Source organism: Emys orbicularis, chromosome 1 (assembly GCF_028017835.1).
Source record: "Emys orbicularis isolate rEmyOrb1 chromosome 1, rEmyOrb1.hap1, whole genome shotgun sequence".
NCBI classification, from domain to species: domain Eukaryota; kingdom Metazoa; phylum Chordata; order Testudines; family Emydidae; genus Emys; species Emys orbicularis.
The window spans coordinates 145,849,195-145,874,277 of NC_088683.1; the positions used below are offsets into that span (position 1 = coordinate 145,849,195).

At 46.2% G+C, this 25,083-nt stretch overlaps 2 protein-coding genes across 2 annotated transcripts in view; both read right to left on the minus strand.

Annotated features, from left to right (window-relative positions):
- Positions 1-25,083, minus strand: part of LOC135873059 (alpha-2-macroglobulin-like) — a 1,316,454-nt gene that overhangs the window by 328,722 nt on the left and 962,649 nt on the right. The gene's annotated exons all lie outside the window — the stretch shown is intronic.
- The window catches only part of LOC135890768 (deleted in malignant brain tumors 1 protein-like), a 145,645-nt gene that overhangs the window by 116,126 nt on the left and 4,436 nt on the right, over positions 1-25,083 (minus strand). The window contains exons 4-8 of the mRNA XM_065418193.1: positions 18,964-19,281; positions 14,306-14,620; positions 13,570-13,881; positions 11,992-12,054; positions 11,591-11,905 (exon numbers count right to left, since the gene is read on the minus strand). Of these exons, the coding sequence (XP_065274265.1) occupies positions 11,591-11,905; positions 11,992-12,054; positions 13,570-13,881; positions 14,306-14,620; positions 18,964-19,281 (1,323 nt within the window). The remainder of the gene's footprint in view (positions 1-11,590; positions 11,906-11,991; positions 12,055-13,569; positions 13,882-14,305; positions 14,621-18,963; positions 19,282-25,083) is intronic.

Sequence of the window (25,083 nt, forward strand, 5' to 3'; positions counted from 1 at the left end):
TCATTATCCACAAACCCTAGAACAAGCATTTTGGGTAACTGTCCCAAGCACAGATTATCCTGGTTACTGACCCTGCTGCCTGCAGGGATGCTAAACACTTTCATTCTCACATGGTCCATGGGGTATTTAGCATTAGCGGTAAGCAGGGCCTCCGTATGCCCCAGACGGGCGCCCGGGGCCACCTGTACTTTCTTCACAGAAAGGGACGCCGATACAATGCGCAGTTTAAAGCCTTCTGCCGCATCACCCATTAAACAGAAGGCGTCTTTACTGAGCGTCAGTTTAATTTTCACATACACTTGGTTCAACAAAAGTTTTTCTTGAAAAAACATGTCGCTGTGTAGATGACCCAACAGCTCTACCGTCCTGCTCTGGGCCGTCAACTTTGAATGTGTCACAAAGCCTAGATTCCCGCCATCCAACTCCATTTCTTCATGTCTGGGAGTGTCTTTTTAAAACAGGCTGTTGGAAATTGCGTGGCGAGGGTGTCATCACTGTAATTGAGCACAGAGTCTATAAAGGCCCTGTAAGGGTATGTGATGTTATTGACACAAACTGGGACCGTATAGGTCATTGTTGCAACCAAGGTCCTGTAGTGGCACCAAGTCTGTATAAAGGGGGTCAAATAAGGTGTCTAAGACAAGGTTATGGTTTGCTGGTTATGATTATGCTATCTGTATGCATGTATCATTTTTGTATTTAAAGTTATATGTATTGGCTCTCTACTGTCTGTATTTCACACTTGTGCTATGCTTCTGGGTGACACCACAGACAATTTGGTGTCAGCACTGCCTAGCCTACTTGACGGCCCATTAAGAACTATCAGCTATACAACTGACCCACTGAGAGAAGGCAGATACACCTTGTGACTCAGCAAGGCATGCAGGGACCTGTCTATGGACAGAACTCTAAGGTTTTTCTATGCCACGTGCTGGATAGCTTGTTTTTGGAACAAAGGAAGCAGAGGCCACATGGCAAGAGGCTGCTGCATCTCCTCCATCTTGTCTTCAATCCTGCTTCCAACCTCTGGAGGAACTGCTACACTGAAGCTCTGAACAAAGGACTGAATGACCCATCCAAACTGTGGATGTATTCCAGAGACTTGATTTGACCCTGCAGTTAATTCCATCACTGCTACAAGCCTGAACCAAGAACTTCACCATTGCTGTATGTAATTGATTCCATTTAACCAGATTTAGCTCTCATCTATATTTCTTTCTTTTTATGAATAAACCTTTAGATTTTAGATTCTAAAGGATTGGCAACAGCGTGATTTGTGGGTAAGATCTGACTTGTATAGCTGGGTCTGGGGCTTGGTCCTCTGGGATCGGGAGAACCTTTTTTCTTTTACTGGGGTATTGGATTTCATAACCATAACAAGTGGCACTGATGGTGATACTGGGAAACTGGAGTGTCTAAGGGAATTGCTTGTATGACTTATGGTTAGCCAGTGGGGTGAGACCAAAGTTCTCTCTGATTGGCTGGTTTGGTGGGCCTTAATAATAAAGGAAACCCAGCCTTGGGCTGTAACTGCCCTGCTCTAAGCAATTTCTCCTGAATTGATACTCTCAGCTGTGTCCCGCCAGAGGCCGCATTGTTACAGGGTAACAGTTATTGCTTTGGCTTACTAGGTGGTCTCCCAGCAGAACATCCAACTGGCTAAAAATAGATGCCACTGGGTAATTCACCAGGCCCACCTCGGCATCCCTGGTGAGTTCAGTTCTGTCTCCTTTTACAATCTTGCAACACAGGTACAGCAGTGTGTTGTTTAAATCCATATAATCTATGCCATTCCCTGCTATAAAAAAGTCAATGGGGGCAGACTCCGTAATGGCTGATAGAGGCGGCACCTCCATGTAGATGCTTTTCTCTATGCTGGTCTGCGTGGGGGCTATTTGGAACAAGTCTAGTTTGGATTTGGTGCACTCTTCAGACCTCCAGTGAACAAAAGCCATGTTGATTAAAATATATCTCTTTTACCAGGTGGAGAGTGTCTCCTGTTTCCCAGGCTTCCTTTTGGACTTTCGCTGATGGTTGGCCCTGCGTGTCAAAGCCCTTCTTGTAAAGGGTTTCAAGGGACCTGTGTGTTGTGGGTATGAAGAATTTCTCTTTCTCTTCCTCCTTTTAATGTACATCAGCCCTGATCCCTCCTGTGAAGCTGGATCCCCCACCTTCTCCAGAACAGCGTGGGAGACGTGGCCTACCACGTCTCTAGCTATGTTTTTAGGAGCGGTTTTTATGTGGGGTTTAATAATCTCTACCCCCCCCTCAAAAGCGGTACGGCTTTTCGAAAGAGGCTACGGAACATTCCGCCCACACCAGCCCCGTTCATCGGGGGTGGGGGGGCGCATGATATCAAGGAAGGGCGTATCCAGCCTGGGCTTTGTAATAGTTCCTGTAGATGGTGGGGTCGCAGTAATTTTTTAGGATTGCCATAATCGTGTTTTGCTTTTTAGAAACCTTGCTCTCTCCGGGGATGCAGGTGCAGCTTGATGATCACCTTGCCAAAGCGAAATGAGACGTGTTTGTTCTGATCTGTCTTTATTTCAGTGGTGATGGTGTTGATGTGGTGTTTACTGACAGGGACGTAATGAGGTTTATCGTAGGTGATGGTGATAAACTCGTTCCTTGCTCAGACGGGGACACAGCGTAACAGGAGCACGGAAAAGTCCCCCACAAACTGATGTTCTACAATATCCCTGTACAGATACAAGGAGCTGAAACCCCCTCTGATGTCTGCCAAAAAGGGGATTTTTTGGACGCTGTGCTTAGGGCCCAAACCCAGAACATTAGCTAGCTCCCTGCCAGTAAAAAAACAATATAAGTAAAATCAGCAGACTTAAGTGTAACTTTTCTACCCACAGGGTCGTAGTTCATGACGACCTCAGGTGGTCCTGGGTGACGAGCTACGGTATTGTTCATATGATCCAGTAATTTGGGTATGGATGAGTAATAACTTTGTCATAGCATGAAACTCCACATCATATCTCCAAAGGTGATTTCGAAAGGGGTGTGTAGCGATGCTAGGATTCGCCGTTGGGGCGCCTCCCCCTGCTGGTCGTCCTGGGAATTAGCTCTCCAGCTCTGGAGCGCCCTCTCCTGGCCGATGTCCCGCTTGCCTCAGGCCCCCGTGTCCCTCCCAGACCCCGGTGCCCTTTACCTCGGGGTTCTGCCCTCTGCAGTACCCCTGCAGTCTCTGGGTCTCCCCTCCCAGGGGAACCCCCAACCCTCTATCCCCACCTTGCCTCAGTGGCTACTGCCAGTCATCATCTAGCCCCCGCTCACTGGGGCAGACTGCAGTCTGTAATGGCCACTCATCATTGGCAAGGGGTTTGGACTTGCAGCCTTTGCCTAACCCTGAGCTGCACCTCTGCAACCCCAGTACGTGCTTTGGGCCTTCACCGAGCCCTGCAGCCTGGGCAGTTGCCAGGCTGGAGCTCCCCCATTCCTTTGCCCTTTCCCAGCCCTGCTCAGCCTCAGGTACCCTGCTCAGCCCCCAGGCAACCCGGTCCTTCTCTCTCCAGCAAGAAAGAGACTCCTTCAGCACCTGCCTCACAGCCCTTTTATAGGGCCAGGTGTGGCCTGATTGGGGCGTGGCCCAGCTGTGGCTGCTTCCCCAATCAGGCTACGCTATTGGTTCCCCGGACCAGCCCTTTCTCAGGGTTGTTTTAACCCTTTCAGGGCCGGAGCAGGGTAACCGCCCCGCTACAGGGTGTCTTCGTTGATAGTGTTCCAGCCGTGCAGTTATTGCATTTCCACTAACCACACCACCCAGGCACCCAGGAGATCCAAGGACTTAATTACCCGTATTGTAAAGTTTGAGCTGGTGTTTTGGGGTGTTTTTGGGGAAAATTGCAGAGCTGGCATTGCTGGGTAAAGTAATGTAAAACCCGCCATCGCTCATTTCTCTCTCTCTCTCTGTCTTTGCAGGAGGAATCTTTTTTGTTTGTGTCTAAAGGTCACAGAGTTGAGAAGCTTCCACCCAGGTGTTAAACTTATTGGGCCACCCCAACCATTTCACCAGTAGCTGTTTTTTTTCTCCCTTTTCCTTTCTCCGCTAGAAACCTTTTCAATCCTGTAAATCCTGTCTCGTTTGGGGTTTACTTTTTGTAATTCTTCAGGGTAAAAAATCCTGTAACTGTCTCACTCTCGTAATCTTTTAATTGGTATACAGTTCTCTAGCCCCTGGTTAAGGCTTCATCCACTATGAATATCTCATCGGTAAACATCTGTTCATAACCTTTTTCGAAAGCTCTTTTGGTTTTAGATAGTCTAACGTGGTCGCCTTTTCTAAAAGGGGCAACAACCACTTTTATTTTAAAACCGTCTCTGTAAACCATTTTCCATACCTTCAGAGAATTTGAAGGGTTAACATCAGCGGGTCTGGTACGTATAGTTCTGTGAAAGCTCTGGTTGTAACTCTTTATAAAGTCAGGTAACATGTCAATATAGCGAAAGGTGTTATGGGCTGTAAAATATCTCCACATCCTAGTTTGTAAAGTTCTGTTAAATCGCTCCACAACCCTTGCTTTGACTTCATTATTGGTAACAAAATGGTGAACTCCATGCCGCTTTAACAATCTGCATAAAGATTTGTTTTAAAATTCTTTCCCCCCGCTCGGTTTGTAATTTTTGAGGCACGTGACCTTCGCTGAAAATATATTTAAAGGCCTTGGATACCTCACCACTAGTCTTGTCTTTTAGGCCTAAGGCCCAGGCATATTTGGATAGAATGTCTATCACTGTTAAGATGTACTTAAAACTGCTGTTGTGTTTGGAGAACCGGTGCATATCCACCAAATCTGCCTGCCATTGCGCATCCACATCTCAAAGAATGGTCTTGTTTCTTTTAAAACGTATTCCAACTGTTTTGTGTCGAGTGTAAGCACCCCAGTCTGAAAGCCAAGCTGTTACCTATCTTCTATTTAAACTTTTACTATGCTTTTTGGACACTTGAAAAAGAGGGTTCACCCTGCCAAAGCTCCCAGCTTCCCTGGGGATGTAATATATTTTCTTTAACAAAGCCGCATACGTAGACATGACTATTGTATTGTATTGTCTTTTACTAACATAAGTATGGAGGGGGGGACACATTCACATTGACACATTGAAATAAGTTTTATTAATTGCCTGGTTTAACACGACCTTTTACAGCCACCTGCAGAAATGAACACCATGACCTCTACCATTAGGGAGTCTGAGCTGGTACATTCCTCCATTTTGTTCTTTTCTGGATTGTCCTCTCAAGATCCCTGTCTCAGGCAGGAGCAAAAACAGCTGAGGCAGGATAGATTTACCTTCACAGGGCTACCGATGTGTAAGTTCTCAAAGGCCTCTAGAAAGACATTGTCGAGCTTTTGAGAGATTTTCAGAAAAGAAACAGTGTAAGTTCCCACTATTTGTTTTAGATTTACACAACCCCAGTTCCTAACCCTCTTACACACACACACACACACACACACACACACACACACACACACACACACAAATCCTCTAACATTACTTCTTAATCATTCATTTACCTGAGCAATGTCTTTTCCATTTACCTTGTCCACCCGTGACTCCCCCAAGCCATGGTCGCCTTCCTAGATAGAGGTGGACAAGCAGAGGCTGTCACGCTCATCGGTCTGCCTCACAAGCAGTTGGGTTCAGGGTTGGGTTCCAGTGTATCCATCAACGGGCCCTGATTGTAACTGTTGCTGATGTAGTGCTTTCTCCACACAAGTCCAAAGGTGCTCGGAACTAAAACAAAGTCCGATGTTCTCACGGGGGTGGTGAAGGAGTCCATGTTACCTCTCAGCATTTCCATGATTTCTAAAACACGTGTTCTTGGGAAGAGATGGCCTCTTCTGCCCAGCGCTGGGACTTATGCGGTGGTGGTGATGCACCCTGATTGGCAGAGGGCAGTGGGAGGAGTTCTTCGAGGGGTCACACGACCCTCTTCTGGGCGGTTCATCCCACCCCAAAACCTGTCCTATTTTCGTCAAATATGCTCTCGGGGGTGGTTCCCAGTGGCTGAAACCCATCCTGATTGGTAGAGGATGGTGAAGAAGTTGTTATGGGGTCACATGACCCACTTCTGGATGGGTTACCCCGCCCCAGAACTCCCCCCAATTGGTCAAATCTCCTCTCAGGGCAGTCCTACGGGGGCAAAACCCATCCTGATGGGAGAGGGCGGTGGGAGAAGTTCTTAGAGGGGTCACATGACACACCTTGCTTCTGGTCATGTGTCCGGGTTGACCCCGGAAGTAATACCCCCAGGGCGGGATTTCCTGTGACAGGTGGGTAGGGTTTAACGGGTCAAGGGGCAGGGATAACATTGATTGATGGTAGGGTCCTTATACTACTCACCAATCATCACCATGTGAATTTGCTTGTATGTTATTTCTCCCATATCCAATCCTGCTTCTGTTCTTGAGTGTTTTAAATTGTCAGCTTTCTGGATCTTGGAGTGTGTCTGTATCTGTGACCTGAATGGGCCTTTGGGTGCTACAATAATATACATTAAATAACCATTTGATTATTAATAATAATTAATATTTAATCCACCTCCTGCTTTATTACCAGGAAGTTGAAAGAAGAAGGCTGCACTAGTTAAAAATAAACCAACCTGGCTTAGAGGGGAATTGAAAGCTGTTATAAAAATTATATATATGTGATAACAATGAGTATATATGAGCCGCCAGGAATTGTAGAAAATTGATAAGGGAAGCAAAGGCATACAAGGAGAAATCTATAGCCAGCAGAATTAAGGACAATTGGAAGCAATTTGTAAAGTATACTAGCAACAAAATGAATCCTAAAAATGGTATCAGTCTATTTACTAGACGGAAATGGTAGAATTATCAGTAGCAATGCAGAAAAAAACAGAAGTGTTCACTAATTTTTGTATTCCATATTTGGGACAAAGTCAGATGATGTAGTCATATCACATGAGGATAAGGATGATGATGAAGAAGAAACTCAGGAGAAACATTAAACAGCAGCTACCATTAGACATTTTAGAATCAGCAGGTCTGGATAACTTGCAACCAAGAGTTTTAGAAGAAGTGGCCAAGAAGCTGTCCGAATCATAAATATTGGTTTTCAGTAACTCTTGGCATGCTGGCGAAGCTACAAAAGATTAGAAGAAAGCTTATGTTGTGCCAATATTTAAAAAGGGTGAACAGCATGACCTAGGTAATTGTAGGCCTGTGAGACTGACATCGATTCCAGGCAAAATAATACAACTTCTAATATGGGACTCATTTAATACAGAATACAGAATTAAATGAGTGCAATACAATTAATGCAAATCAAAGTGGGTTTATGGAAAATGGATCCTGTCATATTAACTTGATATCTCTTTCTGGTGAAATTACATGTTTTATTAATAAATAGTATAATTGTGCTAATGGACTAAAAACTGACTACCTGACAAGTGGAGCCATTGATAAGTTTAAGGTGCAAATTGCACAGGTCACTAATAACAGGTTCCTTATTCAGGGAGCTACCTGAGTTTATTATCAAGTGAGACTGGTGAATCAGACAACTAGAAATAGGAAGACTATTTAAATTTATTTAAAATCCAAATAAATCCAAGCATAATTATATGAAAACACATACATATAACACAACACCCTCACAGCTCGCATTCTTGCAATCTTATGGAGACCATTAGAGATAAAGATGAAGAGAACAGTAAGTGGAAAGCACCCAAAGTTGGCAGTGACAATCTGTTTCCAGCATCCTGTCGTCCCAGTGTCTCAACTAAGGGTTGGTCTGACCATCTTTTTATAAAAGGGATGAAATAGGTGAGCTAATATCTTTATCTGCAAACATCTTTTTATACCCTTTTTCTTTGGAGGCATTTCGGCGATGAAGCTTTAGTGCCGCTGAAGACACCCGAAGCTAGTGAAGGGCCCATTGCTGAAGTGGCGCCGAAGACCCAGAGCGCCGTCCCGTCAGTAAAAGCGCCGCAGCAGGTGGCACCTTTTTTTTCGCTCCCGGGTGAGTAAAATTAAAAAAGGCTCCACTTGTGCTCGGTGAGGGAGCGGCCGCTGCCCCGCTCCCCCCCAGCTACGCTACTGAATCTACGTATTGTAAACTATTGTTAAGCTGTCATGCTAACTCCTTTCCTACATAGGCCATCATAACTATTAACAGACCCTCTAGGCCTCAGATTATTGTCAAGCCTTCATTAGTTGGTACACAGATTCTTATAGGTTTCAGAGTGGTAGACGTGTTAGTCTGTATCAGCCAAATCAATGAGGAGTACTTGTGGCACCTTAGAGACTAACAAATTTATTTGTGAACTAAAACCCACTTCATCAGATGCATGGAGTGGAAAATACATTAGGAAGATATATATAACAGTACATGAAAAGATGGGTGTTGACATACCAAGTGGGGGGTCAAGACAATTCAATTAAAATGGGCTATTATCAAAAGGACGAAAAATCACTTTTGTAGTAGTAATCAGGTTGGCTCATTTCAAACAGTTGTCAAGAAGGTTTGAGCAACAGTAAGGGGAAACTAGCATGGGGAAATTATTTTTTAGTTCTTGTAGTGACCCATCTACTCCCGGTATTTATTCAGGCCTAATTTGATGGTGTCCAGTTTGCAAATTAATTCCAGTTCTGCAGTTTCTCATTGGAGTCTGTTTTTGAAGTGTTTTTGTTGAAGAATTGCCACTTTTAAGTTTGTTATTGAGTGTCCAGGGAGGTTGAAGTGTTCTCTGACTGGCTTTTGAATGTCATAATTCTTGACGTCTGATTTGTGTCCATTTATTCTATTGCATAGAGAAGGGGCAAGGCAGGGGCATGGCCTCAGGGAAGGGGTATGGATGTTTGGTCTGTAAAATTAAAATAAACAACAAATGTCCAAAAGCACATCAAATGGTTTTATTCAATATGAAACCATTTTTTTTTTAACTTTTGCTTTCGACAACATTTTCAAAAAAGTCATTTTTGGCTCAACCCAAAACATTTTTTTTATTGTATTATTATTATTATTATTATTTATTTTTTACTATTGCCAGAGAACCAAAACATCTGTTTTTTGCCAAGCTCCAGCTGTGGGAGCTGAGTCTGAGGTGAGACAAGCAATCACTCATGTAGACTAGGGTTGCCAGGAGTCCGATTTTTGACCAGAACGCCTGGTCGAAAAGTGACCCTGGCGGCTCCGGTCGGCATCGCAGACCAAGCCATCAAAAGTCCAGTCAGTAGCGCAGCAGGGCTAAGTCAGGCTCCCTACCTGCCCTTGCCCCGCGCAGCTCCCAGAAGTGGCCAGTATGTCCCTGTGGCCCCAGGCGCAGGGGCAGCCAGGGAAGCTCTGCACGCTGCCCCGACCTCGAGCACTGGCTCCACTGTTCCCATTGGCTGGGAACCATGGCCAATAGGAGCTCCAGGGGAGGTGCCTGCAGGCGCGGGCAGCGTGCACCACGCAGAGCCGCCTGGCCATGCCTCCGCCTAGGCAGCAACAAAAGAACCAACTCTAACGAGACAATTCAATTAAAGTGGGCTATTATCAGCAGGAGGAAAAAATCACTTTTGTAGTGGTAATCAGGCACATTTCAAACAGTTCATAAGAAGGTGTGAGTAACAGTAGGCAGGAAAATTAGCATAGAATAAAATATCAGGGTTGGAAGGGATCTCAGGAGGTCATCTAGTCCACCCCCCCTGCTCAAAGCAGGACCAATCCCCAGGCAGATTTTTGCCCCAGATTCCTAAATGGTCCTCTCAAGGATTAAACTCACAACCGTTGGTTTAGCAGGCCAATGCTCAAACCACTGAGCTATCCCTCAGCATGGGAAAATAGTTTTAAGTTTGTGTAATGACCCATCCACTCCCAGTCATAATAGCCCACCTCCTGCTCAGCAAGGCCTGCAGCTCCCACCCAGATGTCATTCACCCCTAGATTTCACAGGCCATGGAAAGGAGCTCCTTCCCTCGGGCTACAGCTGGCAACTCCTCCCTCTGTAACCCAAGCACCAAGGAAATTTAACTCTTAATGGGAGAAGGGGGATGTTTTATCTGGGTGTGACATTTCCCTCTGGTGTTATCTGGACCAGTGATCTGCTAGGCCTCTCCAATCCTTGACTTTGGGAGCCAGTCTTACCCTGCTCTGCTGTGAGAGCCCCCACTCCTAGGCTGTTCTCGCGCAGCCTCTGGCATGTAAGCTGATTGGATTGTGCAACCATATGACACTAGCCAATATCTCCAGTCCCAGACACAACCCTAGTTACCTCCGTCTTGCAGTGTCCAGTTATGCCCGCTGCACGCTGCAAGCTTATATGAGTTCATCAATTTAACAAAGAAATTGATATGTACCAAGCTTGTTCTCCCAAGGGGAGTCTCTGACACACTTCAAACCAAATGCACTGCTTCAGGTAGAATAAACAAACAGATGTATTAACTATAAAGATAGATTTTAAGGGATTATATGTCAAAGCACAACAAGTCAGATTTGGTCAAATGAAATAAAAGCAAAACGCATTCTAAGCTGATCTTAACACTTTCAATGTCCTTACAAACTTAGATGCTTCTCACCACAGGCTGGCTGGTTACTTTTCAATCAGGCTCTCTCCTTTGATTAGTGTTTCAGTCGCTGTGTGGTGGTGGTGGTGGTGTCTGTAGATGTAGGTGGAAGAGAGAGAGAGTATGGCAAAATGTCTCTCCCTTTTATCATGTCCTTTCTTTCCTCTTGGCTTTGCCCCCTTCAGAGTCAGGTGAGCATTAACCTCATCACATTCTCAAACTGACCAAAGGAAGGGGGTGACTCCCTCGAGGGTCTAACAGATTCTTTTGTTGCTGCCTAGGCCAGTGTCCATTGTTCCTGTGAGGCTGGGCTGGGTTTGTCCCATCCATGCCCTGAGGAGGTGTGAACTGCCTTGTGTCTTGGAGAGTTTTTGCCTGGGCTTGCTTTTAAGCCCTGAGGATACATTTTCAGCCTTATAACTACATACATGAAATTATAACCTATAACCTTACTATAACATCACTGTAACATCACTATAACAACCATGCTCAGTGCATCATGAGCCTTGCGAAGACACCCGACATGACAAACTTTGCATTGGATGCCACACAATCATTTTATAAAGATGAACATGGGGTGTAGGGTGTCCCGCCGAGGAACAGAGTGTCACACTGGGGTATTCAGAGAATCTCTCCTCTCTGTTGGACCTGCAAAGGGAAAGGAAGGAGAGTTGGAGCCTGGAGTGAGGGGGAGGTGACGTGTTTGTTACCAGGTAGAACCTCACCTCTGAGAGGCCTTGAGGGCACTGTCCAGCTGTCACTTCCACAAACTCCCTCACAGCAGCACAGGGCCTGTTTGTTAGTGATTTTGGGCCCAAGTCCCTTGTGCTCTGTACAACAATGAGGATACTAGTAACAAATCAGCACACTGGGGCCTGTGATGAATACAGGGGCTTTGTGGGCTGATGTCTGAGCCAATCTGACCTGAGAAAGGATCCATCCCACAACATCCAGGATCCTCCTGCACACAGGAGATGGAAGGGCCTGGTCTGGGAACAAAGTGGGGGGAGGGGCTGGTCCATACTGCTCCCTGAAAATTACAGCATGTAGCAGAAACATCTCCTGTCACTCACCTGAGCAATTCACAGCAGCATCTTCCTTATGGTCACAGTTACTCTCACCCCAGGGCTTGGAACAACAGTCCCAGAGAGATGACTCTGTCCCTCTGCAATTCAACGTCTCCACCCAGATGGGACCAGTCCCCTCGCCGAATGCAGCCTCCCCCGGGGCAGATACAGCAGATCCACAGCCCAGTTGTTTACACACAATGTTAGCATCCGCCATGTCCCAGGAGTCATCACAAACTGTTCCCCAGGAGCCACGGTACCAAACCTCCACTCTCCCCGAGCATCTGTCCTCTCCTCCCACAACACGTAACTTCTCCTGGTCTGGAAATGCAGAAACCTCACATGTTACTGGGACAGCTGGGAAAGTCCTTAGGGACCAAGAGGGAGACACAGAGAAGCAGAGATACCTGTGCAGCTTGTAGAGTTCGGGCATTCGGTAAACAGGGTCTGAGGTGGTTTCCCTTTAGTTCCTATGGAGAGAAAGCTGAGGTGAGTGGATCAGGCAGTGTGTGCGATGCAGGTTCGAGTAGGGTTTATCAGTATTTCACACCCCTAATACCAGTGCTTTATAAATTGGCTGAAAGCCAAAATCTGGGTTATTGAATAATTAATTAGCTACTCATCTGTTACTCTGGATTTTGCAGTCTTTAAGCAGCTTTCTGCTGGTGGGTGTGTCTCTTTATGTAACTGGTAGGACAGTATCTGATTCTCCTCTAGCTCTCCCTGCGACAACCCCCCTGACCCCTCTTGCCCAGAGATTGGAATGGAAACAGACACCTGAGCTGAAACTTACCCTCATTACCGCAGGACCCAACAGAAGAGGGAAAGTAATATTGAGAGGGGGCTGTACAGGAGCTGCAGGTCTGAACTTCCCCACACGAAAAGGCAGTGTTGTCCAGTGGTTATGGTGCTGCACTCGGACTTAAAAGACTCGGGTTCTATTTTTGTTTCTGCAACAGATCTGCTGTGTGACTTGGGCAAGTTCCTTCAACTCTGTTCTCTGTTTCCCCTCCCACTCGTCTGGTCTATCTCGACTGTAAACTCTGTATGGCAGGGCCTCTCTCGATTTGTGTTTTGAGTGCCTGGGGCAGTAAGGCCTTTGGGGATTTTAGGTGTTACCATAATATAAATAATACTTGAGACACAGATCTATAGATGAACTTCACAGCCCAAACTTCTGATTATTATTCCTTGCAAGATGTTTAACCAGAAAGGCACACGAATCATGTTCTTTAATGAGTAACAGTTCCTGGCTCTTACTAGAGGCCTTAGCCAATGCTCATTAAGGCACCATGGGTGACCTTAGGACACTTCATCTCTGTGTCTCCATTCCCTGTCTGTAAAATGAGGGTAATAATGCTCTCCTGAAAGGCTCTGCTGCTGTGTGAGTGAGACTTGAGAGATCAAGATTCTGATCCCAGTAACAAGGATTGCGAAGGGCTTAGAATTTGTTCATGCTAATTAATCATTGAAACAATTTACCAAAGGATATGGGGAGTCTCCTTGATATGAAGTCATTAAATCAAGACTGGATGTATTTCTAAAAGATATGCTCTAGCTCCACTAAAATGTATTGGCTTGATGCAGGAATTACTGGCTGATATTTTATGGCCTGTGATATGCAGGAGGTCAGATTAGAAGATCCTAACAGTCTCTTCAGCCCTTAAAATCTGTGATTCCGTGACTTCACTGGGTGTTGGATTAGGTCCTAATTGTGGTTGTGGTGAAATGTATGTCTTTGTAATAGCGATATCCATGTTTGTTATTAACAGGCCACTTTACTATTTCTAGAACCTCAGATACCAAAAAGAAGTTTGTACCATTGCTGAGAATGTTATATAGCTATAGATATAGATTGATATAATTGTTATATTTTGTTACTTCTCACTAGATATTTTTAAGAAAATATAATAATTATATCAAAATCTTTCAGTGAGCTAGACCTGACTGTTGAATGTGTGTGTATATATATGTTTGCTATTTACCTTCACAAGCAATATGGGTTTCTTCTACTCTGTTACACGACTGTTGTTTCCAAGGGTCTGACGGGCATTGCCAAAGGGAGCTGTGCTGCTTATCGCACCGAACACCATCCACCCAGGTGGGGCCAGAGCCGCTTCCATGTGTAAACTCTTTCAAAAGTGCCCCTCTGTCTCCGCAGTCCAAGTGTTTGCATATAAGTGCCCTGGTGACGGCATCCATAGGACTGTTGCAAACACTGCCCCAAGTCCCACTGTAGAAAACCTCCAGTCGCCCAGCACAGTCACTGCCACTCACCAGTCTCAGATCCGTGAATTCTAGGAGGAAATGCAGAAGTTGGGTGTGAAGGTTTCTGATTCTGAAATACACGAGGGTTTAAAGGCTGAAATCCCAGAGATCGCTAACAACCCTGCCCATTCTTCTACAGAAAAATCAGAGACATTCTTCTAGAGACCAGTGACCTGCCCATGAGCAATGAAATTATTATTTAAAAGATGCCAACAGTTGCAAACAGTGGTACCCGAGATTCAGAAATCAATCTGATATTTGTAGTACCCCTTGGTATTAACTGTTGGCAATGCTGACTTTTTAATGGTGACTACTGCAAGTAGCGGGGAGTGTGAGAGAGAGAAAGGAAAAAGGAGATAAATTTTCGAATATCCTCAGCTCACTCCTCAGACACCCATGTACTTCATTAAGTCCCCTGATTATCAGACTCATGGGAGCATTCCCAGACCAGACCTGAGCAGAGAACTCCTGCATCCTCTTTGTGTCTGCAGTTGTGCTGGCCCCACCCCCTGGAAGGACACGCCCAACGATTGGATTCATTCCCAGTGCAGTTCACATCATCCAGCCAGATCTGCCCGGATCCTTGCCCATCATGAGCAGAGACAGTTGCACTGATGGCATGTCCACATCCAAGTTGTTTGCAAACGACATTGGAGTCTGACAGATCCCAGGAATCATCACAGACTGTCCCCCAGCTGCCATTGTAATAAATCTCCACTCTCCCGGCACAGAGACCTGTCCCATTCACCAGTCTGATCCGCCTGCTCCCTGCAGGGATAGATCCCAGCTGTTAATGTGCAATATAATGATAACTAAACAGCTTCCATGCAAATCAATGATGATGCTACAATGGCTGAGATACTGAAAAATGTGTGTCTTTAACAAGAAACATAAAGGGAAGAAGTCAGTAGAATTAGGAAATGCTGAAAACTTTGTGAAGAAACTTCTGATAAAAAGCATTTAAAGGGACAGGACCTAACCCTGAACCTTTAGTCGTCTGAGTCATCCTTATGGGACAGCTCTTGAAAGTAAGAACTACTAGTGAAGCTAAAGCTTTGCAGAATCAGCTCCTTCTTGGAAAACTTGAACATTTTCAAACAGCTCTTCTAAGGATGCGCAAGAAATATCATATTAATTAACAATTTTTTCAAAAATTCCAATTTTGTTTTAAATTGTTACAGACTTGGGAGGTTCCAGCGGCTTGGAGAAAATCAGACTTGGGACCCATTTATTTTCCAAATAAAGGAAGAAAGGCAGGTGGATACATGTACCTACGGTAAAGTCTAATAGACTTAGGGCTCTATTCTAATGCTGCTGAAGTCAACAGCAAAGCTCTCCCTGCCCTAATGGTAGCAGGAATGGGCCCTTACTGTGCTGTAGTTACCCTGGAACTGGAATGGGCATGAACAATGATTTCAGTGCAGTAACAGTACAGTGCATGATACAGGTGTTTGTTAAAAAATCTGTTATTTGAAGAAAGCCATTGTTTATTTAAACCCTCCCCAGAAAAGAACCATAAGAACATAAGAGCTGCCAGCCTGGGTCAGACCAGAATTCTGTCTGCAAAAGTGGCCTGTACCAGAGCTGTACCCTGTCCATCTTAGCTAATAGCCATTGGTGGACTTTTCCTCCAGAAACTTATCCAGTTCTGTATTGAACCTAGTTATACTTTTGTCCATCACAACATCCCATGGCAATGAGTTCCACAAGTTAGCTGTGCGTTGTGTGAAAAAGTTCTTCCTATTGTTTGTAAACCTGCTGCCTATTAATGTAATCAGGTGATTCCTCGGTTTTGGACTGTGTGAATGGGTAAATAACATTTCTCTACTCACTTTTTCCGCACCATTCATTATTTTAAAGACCTCTATCATATCACCCAATGCGTCTCTTTTCTAAGCTAAACAGCCCTAATCTTTTTAGTCTCTACTTGGACAGAAGCCATTCTGTACCCTTCAACATCCTTGTTGCCCTTCTCAGTACCTTTTCCAGTTCCACTATATCATTTCTGTGAATGAGGCAACAAGAACTGGACATAGTATTCAAGGTATGGGCGGACCATGGATTTATTGTGATAGTTTCTGTCTAATTTTCTATCCCTTCCCTAATAGTTCCTAATATACCATTAGCCTTTTTGATCATTTCTCAATTTTCAGCAGTTTTCAAAGAATTATCCACAGTGATTCCAAGATCTCTTTCTTTGGTGGTAACGGCTAATTTAGAAGCCATCATCGTATATGTGTCGCTGGGATTATTTTTTTCCAATGTGCATTGGTTGGCACTTATCAACAATGAACTTCACCTGCCATTTTGTTGGCCAGTCACGCAGTATTGTGAGATCCCTTTGTAACTCCTTGCAGCCTGCTTTGGACTGAACTATCATCTACAGGCTTTGCCACTTTACTGTTCACACCCTTCTCCAGATCATTTATTAGTATGTTGAACAGCACAGGTACCAGTACAGATCCTTGGGGGGACCCGCTGTTCATGTCTCTCCATTGTGAAAAGTGACCATTTATTCCAACCCTTTGTTTCCAATATTTCAACCAGTTACTGATCCATGAGAGGACCTTCCCTCGTATCCCATGGCTACTTAACTTCCCTAAGAGCCTCGGTGAGGGACCCTGTCAAAGGTTTTCTGAAAACCCAAGTACGCTGTATCAGCTGGATCACCCTTATCCATATGCTTGTTTACTTCCTCATAGACTGGAGAGGCATGACTTCCCTTTACAAAAGCCTTGTTGACCCTTCCCCATCAAATCATGTTTATCTATGTGTCTGATAATTTGGTTCTTTACTGTAATTTCTACCAGTTTGCCTGGTGCTGACGATAATTGCCAGGATCTGCTCCAGAGCCCTTTTAAAAAATCAGCCTTACATTAGCTACCTTCCTGTCATCTGATACAGAAGGTGATTTCAGTGGTAGGTTACATACAACAGTTAGTAGTTCTGCAATTTCATATTTGAGTTCCTTCAGGACTCTTGGGTGAATAACGTCTGGTCCTGGTGACTTATTACTGTTTAGTGTATCAATTTGTCTAAAATATCATCTTATTACACATCAATTTGGACTGTACATCAGATTGGTCACCCGAAAAGGATAGCTCTGATGTGGGGATCTCCCCCACTTCTTCTGCAGTGAAGATTGATGCAAAGAATTAATTGAGCTTCTTGCAATGGCCTTGTCTTCCTTGAGTGCTCCTTTAACACCTTTGTTATTTAGTGGCCCCACGGTCTGTACGGCAGGCTTCCTGCTTCTCATGTACTTAAAACAATTTCTAGAGGTAGTTTTTGTGTCTTTAGCAATCTGTTACAATAGTGATATACAATCAGTAGCAATAAAAATATCATATAATCCTCAATTCCTTTTTCTTTTCAGTGAAGCAAAAGGATGTACTACTAAGATTAGGACATAATACCACATTATAACAAAAAGTTTTACTTAATCACCAAGAGAAATAGGGTTATGTATGACTTCCTTTTCCTGTTAATAATAATAATAGAATCTAATTCTGATATAGCACAGTTCAGCGGTAGTTCTCAAAGCAATCTACAAAGGAGGTCAATGTCATTATCCCCATTTTACAGATGGGGAAACTGAGGCACAGAGCGGTGAATGACTTGCTGGAGGTCACCAGCAGGCCAGTGGCAGAGCTGGGAGGAGACCCCAAGTCTCCTGAGTCCTGTTCCAGTGCTCTGTGAAATAGGCCACATTGCCTCCCCCTCTTTTCTTTTTTGATTTTGGACACCCCATTATTGAAGTTTTTAAGATAAGAAGCCACTGTAGTTACATATTTACTGACATGCTCAGAAAATTCTCTCTTCTGCCCAACAAATGTTAGAATGGATATCAATATTTTTCATTGTAAGAATTTTCCATTATTCTTTCAAAAAAAAAAAAAAACCCACCCCAAAACCCATCTGATTGTTTTTGTGGCGAATGTGGGGGCACGGTAGAGGTTACTGCTGTGTACCCTGAACTGTGACTTAAGAATTTGACTTTTAAGCTGGTGTCACAGTGTCAGAGGGAACAGGCAGCTCTGTCCCCCAGGTGGATATGGTCACAAGTCCAGTGACTGCCAGCCATTAAAGCTGGATGGGGCTGACTGCGGGACAATGGAGCAATCATCATGGGGATGTTCTCGTAGATGGCCTGGCTGGCCAACCGGGAAAACTAGTCTGCGGCAGAAGGAAGATTTCACCTGGCCCTGTAACACAGACCACTGAGCAATATGGTAATTGAGCTGAGACACACACAGGGCGGGTGGGGACTTCCAGAAAAAGCAACTTCACAGAGAAAGGGGAACAGAGTGGGGCAGACAAACTGAGCCCCAGCTGGGTCTCATGAGCACCTTGGTTCTTACAAGAACACAGACTCATTCTGTTCTTTTCTCGTTACTTCCCAGGGAAGCCCAGCTCACTTAATTTGCAGTGAAGCAGAGATTAGATGAGCTGCAACACAAGTGTGGGGGGGGTTGTTTTTTTTAAACCCCTTTTGCTCTAATACGTTGTTCCAGCTGCTGAATAAAGTGCTTTGTTCTGAGTACGCTGTAGGTCACTATCACGGGACACAAGTTCCCCGGGGGAAGAAATGCTGGTGCCTGAAACCCAGTCGGACCTGCAGGGGGCTAAGCGGTTGGTTTGCACAGGGTAGTGTAACCAGGCCAGGCCTAGTGGAGGAAGAATCTCGAGATTCCACCCCAAGACAGGGCAGGGCAAGTGGGCCAGGCCTCACGTGGGTGCACATAGAGACACCAGAAAGGGGAGAAAGGTGCAACTAACTCTGTAACCCTGACAATGTTCAATGAAAATAAAAAAAAGTTTGTGAAAATTTCCATAACAAGGAAACTATCTTACATCTGAAAAAGTTTTGATTAAAAACACAAGACAGACGGACAGACAGCGAGGTTGCTGCAGTGCATTAACATATCCTGTGGCTGTGCTTTTCTCTGCACATAATACTATATTTTTACAACAGAGTTTGATCCTCAGATCCACATAATTTCAAGGTCTGATGTGATCACAGCACAAGTTGGGGAATATATAGGCCCTAGGACAGGTCATATTCCCCTTCAACAAGGACAGGAAGTTTGCAAGATGTCATAGTAAATCACCTGAGCAAACGACGCCGACATCCTCAGCAATTCCTGCCTGCTCTGCCTCAGATGTGGAGATGATGCAGAGCATCAGATTAGTCTTGTTTCCTGCACATTGGACACTTCTCAGCCCCACGGGGCCCGTTCCTCGCTCAGACTTAGGGGGGTTATAAGCTGTCTCAGCGACTCCGCACTGGAGCTCCCTGCACACCATGCTGGCATCGTCCATGTCCCACTGGTCATCCAGCACTCTGCTCCACACACCACGGAGGGAAATCTCAACTCTCCTGTCACACCGGCTCTCTCCATTCAGCAGTCTGAGTGATTCAGAACCACCTAGGCACAGGAGAGATGGGAAACACACTGAATAACACTCCCTGTTATACACTAGAAATAATACAGAGTGCACATGAAATTATGGACAGTTTCTCAATAAGAAGGCATAAGCCACTGGTCAGAGTGTGCCACAGTGTTAAAGGGAACAACCTCTGTGAGAAGATACTTATTCTTTTCACTCTATAAGTAGAAGGTGCTATAAGGATTGTAAAACTCTGAGCTTGACAGAAGGGCTTGCTAGTAAACCCTGTAAATGAGTGAGCGAGGGAATTCCTGCAGGTTACTGATTGGGAAAATAGTCTCTGTGTGTGGTGGTGGAATGGCTGCTGAGGTTTGTAGTCACTTTATCCAGGTTTAAATGCCTGGAAGCCAGTGAATGGTGCCTGCACAAGCACTTAGCAGGTGGGTCGCGCATGATTTAGGCAAGTTTGCCGTGAGGAAGTTTGACCAATGGAAGAACAGGGTTCATCGTGGTCAGGAACAAGTTATTGTTGATAAATTCCCTTAGTTCCTTCTGATCTTTGCTCAGTAGGTGGTAACTTTCTTGGTTCACCTGGGTCCAGTGCAGGAGCTCCTAGTGTGAGATAGTTCCTGGCACTGGTGGTTCTGACTGGAGTTGTCCCCTGAAGTGTGGTGTCATCTCTGAGTCCAACGTGAGATTCCAGCTGATCAATCCACATCACACTAAGCAGGTTGTGTGTGGGGCGGGGAAGTGGACATTCTCTGTTGGTGAATATTGTGACGTTCTTGGGATGTGAATCTCAGTCTTTGCGTGTGTATTGGAATCAGTGAATCCTACAGGTGGTAAGTTAGGAATTACTCACCGAGTTCAGACACAGGTGCAGCCAGAAGAGACTGACAATGTTAAAAGACAACAGCAGAGTCAGTGCAGGGCACACCCACTGGCTGTGTCAGGTACAGTATGTACTAGTATAACAACCTGACGGGTGCAGTGTGTGTGCACTGGATCCAAACAGCTCAAGGAACTTGGTAGCCAAATAACATTTCAAGGCTAAGAGTGAAATCCTGGCCCCACTGAAGGCAATGCTAAAACCTCCATTGACTTCAACAGAGCCAGCAGTTCGCCCTAAGACTGGAGCAGGAGAATGCCTGCATGCAGCTAGTGTAGGCAGGGGTGTAGCCATGGGTGGGCTGTGGCCCACCCAGTTAGCATCCAGACCCAACCAAATCAGGGCCGGAGCCCCCCGAATCCACAGGCTGGGACTCCCAACCCCAGCTCGGTGTCTGTCAGCCTGGCCATGTCTCTCTCCTGCCAGCTCCGTGCACTGTTTCCCTGGCTTCTGACCCCAGTGCTAGCCCCATGGGGAGTGTGCCTTGTTGGGGCAGGTCTGGGTGGGGCTCGTGCTGGAGCCGGAGACCGGGGCATCAGCTCCCGGCGCCGGCAGGAAAGGGACGTGGCTGGGCTGATGGACACTGAGCCAGGGTCGGGAAGGATGGGTGGAGCTCAAGCTCGAGCCCCAGCGGGACCCCCCTTTGCCCAAAGGGTGCACCTAGGATGACCAGATGTCCCGATTTTATAGGGACAGTCCTGATATTTTGAGATTTTTCTTATATAGTTGCCTATTACCTCCCATCACCTGTCCAATTTTTCACATTTGCTATCTGGTTACCCAAGACACACCCCGCAGCCTGTGTGCCCTGGGCAGCCTCAGCTTTGGGTGCCTGCTGAGTGGTAAGGGCTGGCTGGAAGGGGTGGAGGGAGGCAATCCCTCCCTCCCTCCCTCCTATCCCCTCCCCAGGGCACTGGATCCCTCCTGCACCCCTCCCTTTGCCCCTCCCATCACTGCCCACCCCCCGAAAGCCTGGTCCCACCCAGGTTTACTGTCCTAGCTATGCCACTAGTGTAGTGTGAGGGTAGAGAGTAGATTTGGGGCTTTCCGAGCAGGCTCATGGCTATAACTGGTACCACAGCCCCTCAGGAAGGGCAGATGGGATCATGGCAGAAGGAGCTCGTACGGAAGGGACCAGGTGTTTTTCCTTAGAAGGGATTCTCCTTCCAGCAACTGTAGGGAGAAATCAGCATCTTCATGTGCTGAGGAGTTCCCTCCGAGAACCAGGGTATGGGCAGGGTAGGTAGTTAGGAGAGGCAGGGCTGCAGGGAATTCAGTTAGGAATGCAGGTAGCAGCCTCTATGAGAAGCAGGAGAACTGTGAGGTGAATTGCCCCCAAGGTACAAAGGTATCAGCTGTAAAGAGGAGAGTAGATGTCTGTTGAGAATGCTGGGCAGGGCCCTATATGCTTAGTCATGGTGTGTAACGGCACCAGTGACTCTGGTCTCTGTCGGAGTCAGTCCTGGAAGCTATGTGACCATTATTAGGAAGAAGGTTGAAATCCAGGGCTTCTGCAGTAGGTTTCACTGTAAGGACCCCAGTTCCAGCCAGTCAAGATGCCCTATGGAGACTGTACATGGATGAGAAGATGAGAGGGGAGCTGCAACTTCATTAAGCAGGAGGGATCTCTTTGGTGAGGGGAGAAGCAGATGATCACAATGGCCTTTTTGGGTCTTAAAACTCTGCCGATCTATAGACCCAGAAGACAGGCTCCATTTAGCCACAAGGGAACCAGATTGGCTGGCCATTAAAATTAAGTTTTCTAGTGAAATATTTTCCCCGCAGGGCCCTGGCCACTTTCAGTGCCCAGGATGGATAAATCAGGGTTGTGCAGCGTTAGGCTGTTGCCTGTACAACCCCTGCGTCATTCACTTTAGAAACTGGAAGGCCTGTAGAGAATGAGCAGGGGAGCGCAGGAAGAACTAGGATGATCTTATTAAGAGCAGTGACTGTCATTCAGTAAAGCTCAGTTCTGTTCCTGCCTCTGCCACCAACTTCACAGGGTGAAATCCATCCCATCATCCAGATCATTAATAAAGATGTTGAACAAAACTGGCCCCAGGACCTACCCTGGGTCACTCCGCTTCATACCGGCTGCCAACTAGACATGGAGCCATTGATCACTACCTGCTGAGCCCAACAATCTAGCCAACTTTCTATCCACCTTATAGTCCATTCATCCAATCCATACTTCTTTAACTTGCTGGCAAGAATACTGTGGTAGACTGTAGCATGGCGCAGCACTCACTGGCACGATGCCTCCTGCTGGTTGGTGTGGGAATTAGCTCTTCCAGCTTCGGAGCACCTCCTGCTGGCCAGTGTTTCCCTTGCTGCTGCCTACTTCTTCCTTTCTTCAGGTACCACCCTTTAGTTCAGGCCCCACGTCCCTCCCAGCCTGCAGTGCCCCTTCTCTGGGGTACTGCCCCACAGCAGTGCCCCCACACTAAGGGATCCTCCCGTTCCTGGGGAACCCCAATTCCCTGAAGCCCACCTTGCCTCAGTGACCGACTGCCTGTCTTCATCTAGCCCCTTTTCTCAGGGGCAAACTCTAGTCTGAAATGGCCACTCATGATTGGCAAGGGGCTGCTGCCTTTTCCTGGCCTGGCTGCACCGCTGCAACCTCAGTACCAAAGGCCCTTTTAGCTCAGTCTCAGCCTGGGGACTCGCCTGGCCAGAGCTCCCCAGCTCTGCCTGTCCCTCCCCAGCACTACTCTGTTTGAGATACCCTTCTCTAGCCAGCAGCCAGGTCCTTCCCACTCCACCAGTGGAGTGAGATTCCCCCTGTCTAGCTCCAAGCCCTTTTATCAGGGCCAGCTGCACCCTAATTGGGTGTGGCCACACCTGCGGCTACCTATCCAATTAGCCTCCCTTGGCTGCTTTCAGCCCTAGCGCTCTCCAAGGGCTGGCTTTTAACCATTTCCAAGCCAGAGCAGGGTGACCGCCCCACCACATATCAAAAGCTTTGCTAAAGTCAAGTTATATCACATCCACCGCTTTTCCCATATCCACAGAGCCAGTTATCTCATCATAGAAGGCAATCAGCTTGGTCAGGCATGACTTGCCCTTGGTGAAACCATGCTGACTGTTCCTGATCACCTTCCTCTCCTCCAAGTGCTTCAAAATGGTTTCCTTGAGGACCTGCTCCATTATTTTTCCAGAGACTGAAGTGAGGCTGACTGGTCTGTAGTTCCCCGGGTTCTCCGTCTTCCCTTTTTAAAAGATGGGCACTTTTTCCAATCATCCGGGACCTCCCCCCCATCACCATGAGTTTTCAAAGATAATGCGCAATGGCTCTGCAATCACATCAGACAATTCCTCAGCACCCTCGGATGTATTAGTTCTGGACCCATTGACTTGTGCACGTCCAGCTTTTCTAAATAGTCCTTAACCTGTTCTTTCACCACTGAGAGCTGTTCCTCCTCCCCATACTGTGTTGCCCAGGATAGCACTGTGAGAGCTGCCCTTGTCTGTGAAGACCGAGGCAAAAAAAGCATTGAGTACTTCAGCTTTTTCCACATCATCTGTCACTAGGTTGTCTACTCCATTCATTAAGGGTCCCACACTTTCCCTGACCTTCTTCCTGTTGCTAACATACCTGTAGAAACCCTTATTATTATCCTTCAAATCCCTTGCTAGCTGCAACTCCAGTTGTGTTTTGGCCTTCCTGATTACACCCCTGCATGCTCGAGCAATATTTTTATTCTCCTCCCTAGTCATCTGACCAAGTTTCCACTTCTTGTAAGCTTCTTTTTTGTGTTTAAGCTCACCCAAGATTTCGCTGTTAATCCAAGCTGGTTGCCTGCCATATTTTCTATTCTTTCTGCACATCGGGATGGTTTGTTCCTGCACCCTCAATAAGGCTTCTTTAAAATACAGCCAGCTCTCCTGGACTCCTTTCCCCCTCATATTAGCCTCCCAGGGGATCCTGCCCATCAGTTCCCTAAGGGAATCAAAGTCTGCTTTTCTGAAGTCCAGGGTCCATATTTTACTACTCTCTTTTCTTCCTTTTGTGAGGATCCTGAACTCAACCATCTCATGGTCACTGCTGCCCAGGTTCCCACCCACTTCTGCTTCCCCTACCAATTCTTCCCTGTTTGTAAGCAGCAGGTCAAGAGGAGAATGGCCCCTGGTTGGTTCCTCCAGTAGTTGCACCAGGACGTTGTCCCCAACACTCTCCAAAAACTTCCTGGATTGTCTGTGCATTGCTGTATTGCTTTCCCAGCAGATGTCAGGATGATTGAAGTCCCCCATTAGAACCAGGGCCTGTTTTCTGGAAACTTCAGTTAATTGGCTGAAGAAAGCCTTGTCTACCTCATCCTCCTGGTCCGGTGGTCTGTAGCACACGCCTACCACGACATCACCCTTGTTGCTCTCGCTTCTAAACTTAACCCAAAGACTCTCAACAGGCTTTTTTCCAGTTTCATACTGGAGCTCTGAGCAATCATACTGCTCCCTTACATACAGTGCAACTCCTCCACCTTTCCTTCCCTGCCTGTCCTTCCTGAATAGTTTATACCCATCCATGACAGTGCTCCAGTCATATGAGCTACCCCACCAAGTCTCTGTTGTTCCAATCACACTATAGTTCTTTGACAGTGCCAAGACTTCCAATTCTTCCTGCTTGTTTCCCAGGCTTCTTGTGTTCGTGTACATGCACCTAAGATAACAAGCCATCAATATAACTAGGGTCAAGAGAAGATGTGGCTGCTCAGCTCTTCTGCAGCCAGGCAGTGTGGTCGGGGGGAATGAGCAGAGGCCACGAGTCAAAACACTTTGTTTTATCCTGTCTCCGCTGCTGACTCACTGGGTGGCCTTGGGCAAGTCACTTTGCTTTTCTCTCTCAGTTTCACCATTTGTAAAATGGAGCTAATAATAATAATAGTAATACTTACCCACCTGCTTCCCTGGAGTTTGGTGAGGGTTTATTAATGTCTGGACAGTACTTTGAACA